Source organism: Terrapene carolina, unplaced genomic scaffold (assembly GCF_002925995.2).
Source record: "Terrapene carolina triunguis isolate 2854851 unplaced genomic scaffold, T_m_triunguis-2.0 Scaffold247, whole genome shotgun sequence".
In the NCBI taxonomy this organism is placed as follows: Eukaryota; Metazoa; Chordata; order Testudines; family Emydidae; genus Terrapene; species Terrapene triunguis.
In genome coordinates this window covers 12,800,185-12,815,171 of record NW_020664598.1, presented here as the reverse complement: position 1 = coordinate 12,815,171, position 14,987 = coordinate 12,800,185, and the positions used below count along the sequence as shown (strand labels likewise).

Genomic DNA, 14,987 nt, shown 5'->3' with positions numbered 1-14,987 from the left:
ACAAACCCCCCCCCCATTTCTTGTTTCCAGAACTTTTTCTGTAAGCTCGGATTTGCGTACGTCGGGTTTACGTAACTCGGGGAGTGTCTGAACTATAGTTTTCACATAGGAGAACAATGTTTCTCAAAGTGGGGGTCCTTACCCAAATTGAGGTTGCGGGGAGGGGTATCTCAAGGTTATTTTAGGGCGGTCACAGTATTGCCACCCTTATTTCTGTGCTGCCTTCAGAGCTGGACGGCCGGAGAGTGGTGGCTGTTGGCCGAGCGCCCAGCTCTGAAGGCAGCAGCACAGAAGTAAGAGTGGCCATACCATACCATACCATCCTTACTTCTGTGCTACTGCTGGCGGTGGATCTGCCTTCAGAGCTGGGCTCCCGGCCAGCAGCCACTGCTCTCCGGCCACCCAGCTCTGAAGGTAGCGCTGTCACCAGCACCAGCGCAGAAATAAGAGAAGCAGTACTGCAACCATCCCTACAATAATCTTGCGACCCCCCCCCCCACAACTCCTTTTTGGGTCAGGACCCCTACAATTACAACACTGTGAAATTTCAGATTTAAATATCTGAAATCCATGAAATTTAAGATTTTTAAAATCCTATGACTGTGAAATTGACCAAAATGGACTGTGAATTTGGTGGGCCCTGTTTATGATATAAAAACTGTTCTTTAATCTTTCATCATTATTGATGAACAAGTCACATACTTTGAAGAGAGAGGAATTCTGCCAAACTTTGGATGCCTCTCAGCAAAAAGAGTATTTAAACAATAAAATTTGTCTTGAGAAAATTCTATATAAACACTGCTTTTCTAAATCATTATTCTCTAGTGATGCAAAACCTGTAAAATATCACTATCAATACTTCATTTCATATCCCGCTATCTTGAATAGAAAAACTGACCTTTTCCAACCCTGCTGGGTTTTTATAGCCATCCATGTGTGTTGGTGTAATCTTACCAAGAGAGGAAATAACCTACTGTAATATTTGGTCTAAATAATGTATTTATAAATGGCCTATTTGTAGGTATTTTATAATAAGCATTATAAAGAAGTTTATTTATTCAAAAGGATGCATATGTTTTGCAGAGCAGAAGGATACACTTAGTTTGGTCACTTTTAGCTGCTGTTGCAAGGGAAGGTATAAGGAAAAATAAATAGTATACCTTATTTCCCTTTGATGTTTGAGAGAATAGCAGTCTGTGTGCTTTAAAAAATTTTTTTTTGTACAGTATGCTACCGAAGACATGCATTGCCACATGGGAAGCAACAAAGCTTCCATGATGTTTTCTGTAAACTACCAGCACTTAGACTTCAGTAATACCTTTTTTTTCTGGCTTTGCTTTAATTACCTTGCACACCCTGCTTCTTGTAATTAAGATCAAAGCATTTGTGTAGTTACACTGTGGAATTTACTTCCATCTGGTTACTTTTTATCAGATACTCTAATGGTATTCCCAATTAAACTTTGATTTGCATATTGTTAAAGTAGCTGTATAGATGCTGAAAGTGACAAATATAGTTTGGCTCTAGAGTGGAGTCTTGATGTATGTAGTTCTGAATGCATAGAGCTGCAATATGGTCTGGTAAATGTTGCTAGACTTAACATTGATTTTTTTGGGTGGGGCAGGATAGAGAGGAAACTAAAAGGACTTGGACTCTTGAGATTTTTTTTTTTTTTTATTCTCATGAGCATTGAAAACAATTTTTTTCTTTTTCAGCTGTGTCAAGGTAGAGGAGCACCATGCTGTTGATATTGATCTGTACCACTGTCCCAACTGTGCAGTTCTGCATGGACTATCCTTAAGTAAGTACTGAATGCTCAAACAAAGGGTGTAAATGACTATGGATATTCTTTCCCCAACCTGGAACTGGAAAAAATTGTTTGGAAGGGCATTCAAAATTTAACAGGCTATTTATGGCTAATTCTAAGTTTTAAAAAATAGTCTGGGGAGGTTCACATGATGCATGGCAGCAGATAACTTGGGTTAGAGCACCTACAGACTTTTTTTCCTAACTGTCATTATCCCATAAAAATGTAAACCACAACTAAAGATCAAACACAGAGTAATTTAACCAAATATTTGGATTGTGACTGGAGTTTGAAGAAAACAAAATTGAGTTGTAGGGGAGAGAGAGGATGGTAGTCACTTTTTAAGTGACTTGAGTGTAGGCAATGATGGTGCATCATTCTTCTCACGCTTCATTGGACACTGGTGAAAATAGCAGGGAAGTGAAAACTGACAAAATCCTAAAGGACCACACTATAAAAACAAGGAGCTCTTATTCAAGTGATTGCTCATGTCCATTCCATTGTAGGGTGTGTGCTTGCCACACACACCAGTGCCGGAAGTTTTCCCCTCAGAGATATTTGTAGGGGACTGGCTCTGGTACTGGAGTGGTGCGTGTATGTAGTGGTAAAAGGGGTGCCGTCAGCTTCCCCCCTCCCTCAGTTCCTTTTTACCACCTGTGATGATGGTGGAACGTCTCCTTGCCTCGGCAAGTTTGTCTCTCAGCTGTGTCTAGTTGTGAACCTTTTGTATACAGTTGTTAAAAACTTGTATAGTATTCTAGTTCCAGTAGTGTTAGAGTTAGTAACAGTTGATTAGTCCTGGACAGAACTTAGTCTAGGGATGGGTCATGTCCTGGTCCCTGGGCTTCAAGCCTTGTGACTGCTGCAAGAAACCTGTGCCAGTCAGTGATCCCCATGAAAGCTGCCTAAAGTGCTTGGGGGGGAACCCACATGAGCGAGTGTCTCATCTGTAAGAGCTTCAGGCCATGAACGAAAAAGGAGCGGGACATTCGTCTTTGAGCGCTCCTTATGGAGTCAGCTCTCTTACTGGCATCGGAGCCGACTAGATTGGACTCTGCTCTGAGCACTGCAGCCTCGGTGTGGAACGCACCACCAGCACCAACCTCAGACTGGAGCTGATCCCATCCCCAGTACCGGCTAAAAAGCAAAGAAGTGTTGGGAAAGGGCATTTCCTGTGTCCTATAAAGGGAAGGAGAGAGCCGGAGGAGAGCAAAGACCCACAAGGGGCAGCTCTTTTGCTGTGGACTGTGGCCAGGCTCCCGCACCTATTGAGCTGTCGAGTCCCCTTCGATCCCCGGAAAGCAGCAGAGGCACTCGGCACCTGGTGGTGCTGTCCATGCCGGAGGTCTTTCAGGTCGCTACAGACATATTGTCCCTTCTGGTGCTGTCCACACCAGCTACTGAGGTGCCACATTCAAGGGGAAAACCTGCCCTGGGACCCATCCAGCAGTCTCTGTCAGTGCAGGGGTTGCCCCACCAGTGCTCACCTGAACAGCACCACCAGCCCCCGGATGCGGGTCAGCTTACCTGCCAGAGTTCCCGGCATGGTTCCCCGGTCTGTAGGTAGTGTTCACTGGGATCCCGGCGTTGATCGTCGGCTGTCTGGAGCAAACCCTTGGAGGCGTGTCGCCAGTCCCCAGAACCCCAGCACCCAGAGTGTCCGGATCTCCGTTTTGCCGGATCCCCACGGGTGCGTTGATGGCGTCCAAGACGTTGATCCTCTCACTCCCAGTCCACGGGGTGGCACCGTTCTCATAGCATGAAGCGTCAATCATGGCACCGAGAGACATGGTCCTGGTACAGCTCCCCAGCAGAGGTCCGCAGAGAGAGCCGACGGGAACAGGGTAGATGGGCAACATCAGTCCCGTTCTTGTCTCCCAGACAAGCCTCCCCTTCCTAGGGCTCTGAAAACGAGGAGTAAGACCTGCCCGCAGGCCAAGGCCACCCGCCGGAGCATTGGCATTTCCTTCTGGGCCCCCAGGGGCTGCATGGCTCCAGGGCCAGTGGCCAATCCCTGACACCTGTGGAACCCCTGGTCATGGCCAACTCCTGACACCTGTGGAATCCTGGGGCATTTCCCCAACCATTGCAGGGGCATTGGTTGGTCTCAGGGGCATCGGAAAGATGGTCGGCCACAGTCTCCCGCCCACCTCCGACTTGGAAGCGGAGTTAGAGAGAGCTCCCCAGGGACAGCCAGCTCCAATCGAGGCTTCCCTGGCAGAGGCAGTGGAGTTACTACGCCTATCTATACCTGCCTCCTCCTCATCTTCACCCGACGAGGCGATAGCAGGGCCTTCTCACACGGTCCCTCAGGATGACACAAAAGCCCACCAGGAGCTTTTGAAGAGGGTGGCATTGAATCTCGGGCTGGAAGCCAAGTTGTTGGCGGAGCCTTAAGACTCCCTGTTCAATGTGCTGAGTGCAGCAGCCCCCTTGAAGGTGGTATTACCAGTACATGAGGGAGTTGTGAAACTGATCGAAGTCCTTTGGGAAACCCCCTCCTCCCTGCCCCCCATCTCTAAGTGGGCAGAGCGAGAGTACTATGTCTCTGCTAAGGGTTTGAATACCAGTACATACCTGCTGCCTCAAGCTCACTCTCAGCGTCAGCAGCCAATGAGCATAATAGACAAGGCTAACTGGGATCAACCCCTAAGAATAAGGAGGCAAAGAAGCTCGAGCTTTTTGGTATAAAGATTTATTCTATGGCCAGCCTCCAGCTAAGAGTGTCCAAACATCAGGCCCTACTTGGCTCTCTTGGAGAGCAGAAAGCCTTCCACCACAATGACTTACCTGGCAAAGTGGAAGCATTTCACCTGCTGGTGTCAGAGCAGGATATCTCCCCTACCCAGTTGTCCTTGCAGTCCATCCTGGATTACCTGCTTCACTTAAAGCACCAGGGCCTTGCCTTTTCCTCAATCAAGGTGCACCTGGCAGCCATATCGTCTTTCCATCCCCGTGTCCAGGGTAGATCTCTATTCTCACATTAGGAGATGATCAGGTTCCTGAAAAGCCTTGAAAGACGTTTTCTACTGATCCGGGGCCCGGTTCTCCAATGGGACCTTAACCTGGTCCTCTCCAGGCTCACGGGTCCATTGTATTCCTTGTAGCTATTACTTCAGCGAGGTGAGTCTCTGAGAATAAAGCCCTCACTTCGGAGCCCCTGTATATGGTGTTCTACAAGGACAAGGTTCAGCTGTGGCCCCATCCGGCCTTCCTGCCAAAGTTGGTGTCACACTTCCATGTCAACCAGAATATCTTCCTCCCAGTGCTCTGTCAAAAGCCTCACACAACCAATGAGGAGAAACGCCTGCACATTCTAGACGTCAGGCATGCCCTGGCTTTAAATTTGGAGCGCACCAACCCCTTTCGCAGATTGGCTCAGCTCTTTTTTTGTGATTGCTGACAGGATGAAGGGCCTTCTGGTGTCCTCTGAGGATTTCAAACTGGATCACCACCTGCATCCGCACTTGTTACGAGTTGGTGCAGGCTGTGCCTCCACTGATAGTGAAGGCTCACTCTACTAGAGCTCAGAAATCTTTGGCTGCCTTCCTGGCGAATGTCCCTGTCCAGAATATCTGCAGGGCTGCAATGTGGTCTTCAGTACACACATTCACCACGCGTTATGCCATTACCCAGCAGGCCAGAGATGATGCTGGATTTGGCAGAGCTGTGTTGCAATTGACACATCCATGAACTCCTGCCTGCCTCAAGAGGTACTGCTTGGGAGTCACCTACAATGGAATGGACATGAGCAATCACTCGAAGAAAAAACGGTTACCAACCTTTCATAACTGTTGTTCTTTGAGATGTGTTGCTCATGTCCATTCCAAGACCCACCCTCCTTCCCCTCTGTCGGAGTTCCGGCAAGAAGGATCTGAAGAAGTGGGGGGGGGCAGGGAGGGGGGGGAGTCAGCGCTCCTTATACTGGCGCATATGCGAGTCACTTCAGAGGATGCCAGAGCCAGTCCCTACAGATACTACTGAGGGGGAAAAACTTCTGTCCCCGATGCATGTGGCGAGCGCACATCTACAATGGAATGGACATGAGCAATACATCTCAAAGAACAACAGTTACGAAAGATTAGTAACTATTTTTTGTCAAGTCTCTAATACTTGGGAAATTGGGAAGGACTGGAGATTAATTTCTAGTTTCAAATCCTGAAGAAGCCAGCAATTGAAAGAACAGCTTGGCAGGTTCTATGTCTTTTCTTTCTTCCATGAACAGCAGGCCTCACACAAAGGGCAGTCCAAAGAAATCTGAGAGCTGCAACTTCAATGGGGATTTATCTGTGATGGGTTTCCTCCGGGGTACCACCTGGAACTGGGGTACCACTGAGCCCCCTGACCCACCAGCCTGGGCTCCCTATACACTGTATTGCTGTGACTAGCCTGCCAATCCCTCAGGCTCCAGCACACATACAGGTAGGGACACACCTACACAGGTTCTTTAACCAGCCCCTGCATGGGGGCACAGCTAAGGCACCTCCCAGTTTAAGGCATGCACCCCACTCTGGAGTGTAAATCCAAAATTATACCATCTTGCGCTGTACAGAGAACTGTACAGCATAAGCTCATGATACTCACCCCCTCCCTCAATGTGCAGAAGGATATGCAACTGCTCTCCACCCCAAGTTATGACTCTCACACACTGGTTTTAGACACAGCAAAAAAAAAAGTTTAACAACTACAAAAGATAGATCTTAAGTGATGTGATAGACCCAGACCAGTTGGGAACAGCAGAGTAGCAGAAGGGAGATATACTGGCTACTGGATAAGTAATTTTCTGTTCCCTGAGTGACTAGAGCAGAGGCTGCTCCAGGCTAATAGACCACCTGACTCCAATTAACCTGCTAAGAGTCAGGTGAGGCAGTTAAGCACCTGACTCTAATTAAGGCCCCTCTGATGCTATAAAAGGGCTCACTCCAGTCAAGCCAGGGGAAGCCAGAGGAGAGGAAGTGTGTGTGAGGAACTGGGAGCAAGAGGTGTGCAAGAAGCTGAGAGTGAGTAGGCGTACTGCTGGAGGACGGAGAAGTACAAGCGTTATCAGACATCAGGAGGACGGTCCGGTGGTGAGGACAAAGAAGGTGTTGGGAGGAGGCCATGGGGAAGTAGCCCAGGGAGTTGTAGGTGTCGTGCAACTGTACCAGGAGGCACTCTAAACAGCTGCAGTCCACAGGGCCCTGGGCTGGAAACCGGAGTAGAGGGCGGGCCCGGGTTCCCCCCATATCTCCCAACTCCTGATCAAACACAGGAGGAATTGACCTGGACTATAGCTTCTACCAGAGGGGAAGGTCTCTAGACTGTTTCCTGACTCACAGGGTGAATCTGTGAAGGGAGCAAATCCGCCAATAAGTGCAGGCCCCACCAAGGTAGAGGAGGAACTTTGTCACAGTGATCATAAGGGATAGCAAACAGATCAAAGCAGATTACCTAGCAAACAAAACACGCAAACTAAGCTTAATATACTAAAGAGATTGGATATGAGTAGCAAATTCTTACTCTAAATGATGATTCGAGCAGGCTGCAAAAATTCTTAAGGGGCCAGCTGCATTTGCTTACAGCTTAAAACCCCAGGTGTTGCTTTCACAGGGTCCAGCACTTCCTCCCAGTTCAGTCCTTGTTCAAGTGTTTCCAGGAGTCTCTTTGGGCAGGAAGTTTGTGAAAAAGCTCGATGATGTCACTCCCCTGTGTTAAATAGCTTTTACATATGGTGGGAACCCTGTGTCTCCAAGCTTCGTTCCCATGCCAGTCAGTGGAAAAACACTGGTATTCCAAGATGGCGTCCAGTACCAGGTGACCTGGTCACCTGCCCCTGTAGCGTCCTAGCAGCCATGAGTCAGAGGCTGTTTACAGTGTCCTCAGGAAGGCTCCCTGGTGGGAGATTATCTTCTTCTAATACTTATTGTTTTCTAATGGCCCTGTAACCTGAATGGGCCCTTTCCAGCTAGCCATCTAGACTGACAGTCTTTTGCCTAGTGGGCGTTCCCCAGGTGTAAACACATTTGTGATGCAGATACATAGTCAATATTCCTAACTTCAGATACAAAAATGATACACGCATACAAATAGGATAATCATATTCAGTAAATCATAACCTTTCCAATGATATCTCACATGACCTATCTTGCATAAAAATATTGAGTATGTCATAATCATATAATATTACTGTGAAGAATATGGGGTGCAGTGCCATGCTATCCTCTGTCTTTGTAATTTTTCTCATTGCCTGTCTCCATTCCAGTTTCCTGATTTATAAACAAATCCCCACATCCCTATGTGAACCTAAATCTCATAGGAATTAGCCTAAATCTCCTAGGAATTGCAAAAGAAACCATCATTCAAACACCGTGCCAGCAGAGACTTCTTCTCCATCCATTCCCTCTTCATTAGATCCGTTTGTGGTGCAGATCATAAGTGAAAAGATGAAAAACTTCACTTCATTCCTTGATGAGTTACTTGCAAACCTCAGTGGACCGATTTCTTGAGCAAGTAAAGAAGCAGGGAATCATTTCGTTGCAACTTAAGTTAGTGATAGCAGTTGTAGATAGCATCGGATATCTTTGCCAAGAGCTGAGCCAGTTAAAAGCACAGGTTACCGGAACAACCAAGTACCTTGAAGAGTTAGAGAAGAGACACAGAAAGCAAAAATCTCAAGATTGTCTGTCTGCTAGTAGGCACTGAAGGGATGACTCCTGTATATTGTAAAGTTCGTACAATTTCTTACCCTAGGTTTCTGGGAAACTGGCTCCTATTAGACTTTGGACTCTAGAAAATTTGGACTCTAGAAAATGTTCAAAATGAAATACTCTGGATCATTAAATCAGTACCTGTTCCTGTAATTTAATGGCTAGTTTGGGATTCAATCTGCTTTTGAAGAATGTGAATCGCATTCAAATTACTATTAAAAGAAAATAGTAGTCTCTTTGGTGGCAAACTGTGCATATGTTTTCCTCTTGTGAGCATATTTAAATTGTGTGGAGAGTGGATGGAGCAGGTTCTTCCCTTTTCTTTCAGCCCTAAGAGCAAAGAGGTATGTATCTTGGAGTGTAATGATTAAAACATTTTAATAATGGAGAGAAGAATATTGAATGGAAAAGAGTAAATCTTGTGAAATGCTTATGTACATAATGGCCTGGTCTTGGTTTTTTAAAGGCTAACCTCTTCTTGTTAAGCTCTTACCTAGGGAAATGTTTTGGATGAAGTTTTGAATTTTATTCTCAAAGCTTATCAGCATTGATTTCCCCCCCCCCCCCCCCCCACCAATTCCCTGAGGATATTTGAGAGATTGCTGAGAGGTTGGGTAATGGACCTTTCTCTGAGTGGCATATGGAGATTACACCTAAGACTCCAGTTTTGCTTGCCTTTTCTAGACTGTTTCTGATCTGTATGGGTGTGACGTCTGCTCCTCAATTAACAACATTAGAGATGAGTTGTTAAAGTTGTTACAGCCTTGATTGTTTTGGAAAATTAATCTCTTGTATAGGATATAAGATGTAATTAATAGCTTCAGGATTAGCAACATTTAGTTTAGGGTCTAAAAGCCTTGTTAACCACACCAGTGCAAAAAGACATTTATCAATTCTCTAACCTTTCATCAGTGTGCACCTGTCGTATGGATCAAAATACAATATAGTGCATGTAAATATCCACCAACTTCTTCCAACTTTTTGCCCACCCCCTCTCCGAAAGTGTGATGTGATTTTATATAGATAGGGAGAGGGAGAGATGGATGGATGGATGTTTTTTGGGGTTGGGTGGGGAGGGAAATAGGCTTTGTAATTTACCTTGACTGCTAATAAATCCTGGCTCTGCCGAATCAAGGAGAGAGATCAGTTCCAAACTTAAGTACGCCTCATGAAATGAGTTGACAGCCTCAGGGCTGGTGCAAGGATATTTTGCGCCCTAGGCAAAACTTCCACCTTGTCCCCCTCCCCCGCCCAAATAAATCACATGCATTATACACAATACACGGTCACAGAGTAACATGTTATAATTTAGAATTTGTTTCCGCGCTTTAAGTTTAGCAAATTTAGGAACAAGTTCCTCCAAGTCAATGCTGTGAGCAATGTCATGTTCCAGGGCCGCCCAGAGGATTCAGGGGGCTGGGGGCAAAGCAATTTCGGGGACCCCTTCCATAAAAAAAAAATTGCAATACTATAGTAACATGTATTTGGAAATGTAAAAAATAACTAGTGAAATACATTCAAAAATTAATTTGTAATAATTTGAAAATACACTAAATACATTATTAAAAGCTGTAATGGTATGTATACCTTTGCAATTACATAATGGGCTGTTGCTGGGTGATGGTGATGGTTGGTACCAATGGGCTGTCGCTGCCTGGGGGTGGTGCTGCTGTTGCCCAGGGCTGGGTGGGGAGCTGGGCTCTGGGTTCGGGATGCCCGGCTCACGGGCTGGGTTCAGGGCTGTGGGGGGGATGGGGTTGGGGGGTGCCTGGCTCAGAGGGGCTGGGCTCGGAGCTGGGGGTCAGGGCTGTGGGGGATGGAGGCCAGGGGGGTGCCTGGCCCCGGTCCCTTACCATGCCGCTTACCCCCTCTCCCAGGAGCCTCCGACATATTCATGGGGCAGGGGGAGCCTCTGACATATTCGTGGGGGCCCCTGCCGGGCCTGGGGCAAATTGCCCCACTTGCCCCCCCTCCCCCGGGCGGCCCTGAACTCAGATACTGGACATGACAGAGGCTGGAGCAGGGAGAGGGGGGCACTGGGGCAGCTCAGCTCTGCAGGCTGACGTCCTCTCCAGCCGCCCATACACAAGGGGAGCAGGAGCAGGGACCAGCCAAGGACCAAGGGGGCAGGAGCACAGGCGCTTGAGGCCGAGCTGTGGGGAAGCGCTTACCTTGCCCAAGGCACGGGCGTCAGGGTCCTCTTTTTTCCTCCGCTCTTTTTTCCGCCGCCTGAGACTCTTTTCTTCTCCGTGCCCCCCGCTGGGGCTGACCATGGAGGCTAAGCCAGGAGGCAGCCGCCCCTTTCCTCCAGAAGCCCTGCTGTCGCGCCCGTCGCCGGGCTTGTGCCACGTGTGCTAAGCAGAGCTGCGGAGCTCTGCCCAGCTGCCGGCCCCCCTGCCGGCAATGAGAAGAATCGCATGGGATGGAGCGGCCGCTGCGCTGAGAGGGAGTCTGAGCCGCCGGCAGGCAGCCCAGGGGTTCCCCTGTGTCCGCGTGCTGCCGGCAGCCGGGAACCCCTGGTCTGCCTGCTGGCGGCTCAGACTCCCTCTCCCTCCCAGCGCAGCGGCCGCTGGAACGATGTAAAAAAAAAATTGGGGGTGCCGCTTTTTGGCGCCCCCAAATCTTGGCACCCTAGGCAACCGCCTAGTTGGCCTAAATGGTAGCACCAGCTCTGGACAGCCTCCTTCTTAGAGTCCTGCAATCCAACCTCAACCCAGTGGGACTTAACTACAAGAATAAGGTCTTGCAGCACTTCTCACCACACACAACACAGCAGAGGGTAGCAGACAGAAGAAGCAGGCTGCTCATCCATTGCTGTACTGACTCTATGGGCAGGAGGAGGCAGGGCCGGCCCACAACATTTTGGCACCTGAAGCGGGGAGCTCAAATGATGCTCCTATGCCCCCTCGCTTGGGCCAAAACTTTGAAAGGTCTCAATTCTGCCTTCTTCCTGTTTTACTCCTCTCATGGTATTGCTCTGCTACCTACTCCAATAAAGGAGAACGAACAACTTAAAATGCCTTGTTCAAAAATTTTAAGTAACACTTAACTTTCAGTCACCTGAACAGCAAATGTAACTTTTCTTGTCTGCATAGTAAACACTGGCATTTTTATCTGTTTGAATAATCAGAGTGGTGCTTTCCGTGCCTTCTTGGTTGCAAAGATTTGAACTGCTTCCTGAAGGTCCACGGTCTGGGCCAGCTCATGCTCTATTGAGATGGTTGCAAGGCCGACCAGCCTCTCCTGTGTCATTGTGGAGCGTAGATGTGTTTTTATTAACTTCAGCTTGGAGAAGCTGTGTTCTCCATTGGCAACTGTTTCAGGAAGTGTTAGAAGTATGCGCAGAGCAACAAAAGCATTTGGAAAGAGGGTGGTCATCTTATTTGTGCACATATATTCCAGAACAGCCTTTGGAATTGATCCTGCTGAAATGTATCTTGAAAGGGCTTTCAGTTCATCGCCTAAATCACTTGCATCAATATCACACATGTCATCATGTGTCAACACTGTCTCTAGTGCCTTGCATTGCTGGTGTAGGTCTTCAGGTATAGTGAGGAGTTTTGGAATATCATACAACATCCCAAATATACTGCTGTGTTCCTTGAGCTGCATGAAACATTCTTCAACTGACTGTATTGCACAATCTAGCACCTGGTTAAAGAATTCAACTTTGAATTGTTGTTTGGGGTCTCTTACGGGATTATCCAGTGCCTCGTAATCAAAATGTCGTCGTGTTTGGTGACTCTTGTATTCTTGAATGGGTGGGAAAATAGCTTCAATGTGAAGTTCCTCTGCCAACTTCTGTGCGCTCTTCAGAACGTTTTTAAATCCCTCATCTGACTGGTAAGACTGTAGGTATGACTTTGCTTTGTCCAGTTGTTCCATTGCTCCACATATATCAAGGTCAACACCTTGGAGTCTCTTGCTTACAACATTTATTTCAAACAGTATGTCATGCCATAACACTAAGCCACACAGAAATTTGAAGTTATGTATGTTTCTGGTGATTCCATTTCCCCCTGCCACTGTTCTCCCATGAACAGTTCCTGTCATAGCATTATCCTCCATAATGGCAACTATGGCATCATCTATCTTCCCAATTTGGTGTTTGATAGGCTTTATCGTCTCCACTCGACTTTCCCATCATGTGGCACTCAGTGGTTTCAGTGTCAGAGAGCATGTTCCCAGATGTTGCTTCAAAATTTGCTATTGATGAGTTGATACAGAGAAAAATACATAGATGCTTTGAATTACATTTAAAAAATCAGCAGCCTCACTAGAAGCTGATGCTGCATCACTGACCACGAAGTTCAATGAATGAGAACTGCATGGGACAAAAAAAGCTCAAGGGTTTAACTCTCGGATCCGTGTCTGCACTCCTCTGTTCTTTCCTCTCATGTTGGCACCATTATCGTAGCCCTGACCTCTCATGTCAGCTATTGCAATTCCCGTATCTTCCAGCTTTTTAAGAAGCACATTTGTCATACCAGCTCCTGTAGTATCATCAATGTCAATAAATTCTAGAAAATGCTCTCTCTCAGTCACTATTGCAGGGACTTTTTCACTAGGTTCTGTTGTTGTTACAAAACGCACCATTAAAGTCATTTGTTCCATATGGCTGATGTCAGGTGTGCAGTCCAGAATAACAGAGTAATATCTTGCTGACTTCAGATCTGCCACAATCTTCTGTTTGACTTTTGTTGCCAGTAACTATATGATCTCATTTTAAATTGTTTTTCCAAGGTAGTGGTGTGTGTACATTTCTTGGGTGGTGACTCTTCTTAGATGCTCCTGGAGTACAGCATCAAACTCAGCCATCAGCTCCACAATTTTAAGGAAGTTTCCATTGTTTGGCACATACAGCTGATCTGAAGTGCCACGCAGTGCTAGGTTTTGGGTAGCAAGCATTCTCACAATGGCAATGAGCCTTTTTAGAACATTTTGCAAGTAAAGAGTCTCTGATGCAATCTTCTCTTGATGTTGATCATCTGTGGTGGCCTTTAACCTTAGTCTCATCTCAAGCTCTTTCCACATATGGAATACTCTGTGCTGATTTGCTGCCTTCTCATGGCATGCCAGATTTTTCCAGTCCTTTGTTCGTGTAGAACCCAATGTGGCTGGAACATTAGACTGGAAGAGTTTGCAACAAAAACAGTGTGCAGCATTGTGGGTTTTTGAGTACGTAAGCCATGGTCTCTCCACTTTGTCACCATTGGGGATTTCCTGCCAGTAATGGATGGAAACTTCTATTTTCATTGTCTTTGGGGAACATGAAGTTTTTCACTTGCTGTGGCCCATGCAGGACAAGGAAGTCCCTCAGGCTACTGCTCAAGTGAGTCCACAGTCCCGGATCATCTAGACTTAAGGAACTAAACTGAGCAGCAGCTGTTTCTTGTGCCTTCACCACACTCATCTCTGATCTACACTTTTTTCTTCAGGAATGTGCATGGTTACATCCATTTGAGATGGAGATATGGATGCTGCGGTAGTCCAAGTCCACTCAGTCCTACTTCTTGTTCAGCCAATCGCTAAGACAAACAAGTTTGTTTACATTTACAGGAGATAATGCTGCCCTCTTCTTATTTACAGTGTCACCAGAAAGTGAGGACAGGCATTTGCATGGCACTTACAATAATAATAATCCCTATTACTTGAAATATGTTTTTCCAAAATTGTTTTGAAAGAAGCTTAAACATAATTATATTCAGATTAAAAGGAAGTTGTATTGCAGTTCTAGGGAGTATATATGTTATGCATATTTTCCCACCTAATCATTAAAAGATTGTTCATAACAATTTAATTTGTAAGACTAAAGATATAAAAAGTGCAAACTCCATATTATCAAATGTCAACTAAGGCTGACTTCCGGCTCACCAAAGAATCCACTATGCTAATAAAGTCAGACTTCAGTACCTAAAGGAACTCCACTGTGTAGTTTAAAGATGTAAAGATCAAATTTACTAATATCAGAAAATTACTCAATTTATTTTTCACACTTCAGCCCAAGTGTGCGCTCCTGACTTGACAATGCACGGTATCCTATGGGTATGCAGTTTGAGTATCCATATGTCAGCTTGACTTGTGCACTTATCAGATATTTCATACACGTTTTTGAAAATGTGGGCCACCATATCATATTCCTACTCCTACTGTATAGACATGGTGATCACTGCAAATGTGTTTTGGTTGAGGGTTGTGCTATTGCCAACTCGAAGCATTAAAAAATGAGTAATCATGAGTAGCTTAAAAATAGTGGTATTTTAAAAATTACTAATAAATTGTGGGTTCTTATTCTTTGCCTACTGGTTTTGAAGCCTTTAGGTTGCACTTGGGTTATGTTTTCAAGCTTCTCTCCCTAATCATGAGGGCTAGAACGTTTTTTAAAGCTGAGTATCAGAGGGGTAGCCGTGTTAGTCTGGATCTGTAAAAGCAGCAAAGATAGGGTTACCATATTTCCACAAGCAAAAAAGAGGACACTGGGGGGGAGGAGCCCC

At 46.2% G+C, this 14,987-nt stretch overlaps 1 protein-coding gene across 1 annotated transcript in view; it reads left to right on the top strand.

Annotated features, from left to right (window-relative positions):
- Nucleotides 1–14,987, top strand: part of KDM7A (lysine demethylase 7A) — a 99,925-nt gene that overhangs the window by 24,599 nt on the left and 60,339 nt on the right. Inside the window, exon 2 of the mRNA XM_024211588.2 lies at nucleotides 1,716–1,801. Within this exon, the coding sequence (XP_024067356.1) occupies nucleotides 1,716–1,801 (86 nt within the window). The remainder of the gene's footprint in view (nucleotides 1–1,715; nucleotides 1,802–14,987) is intronic.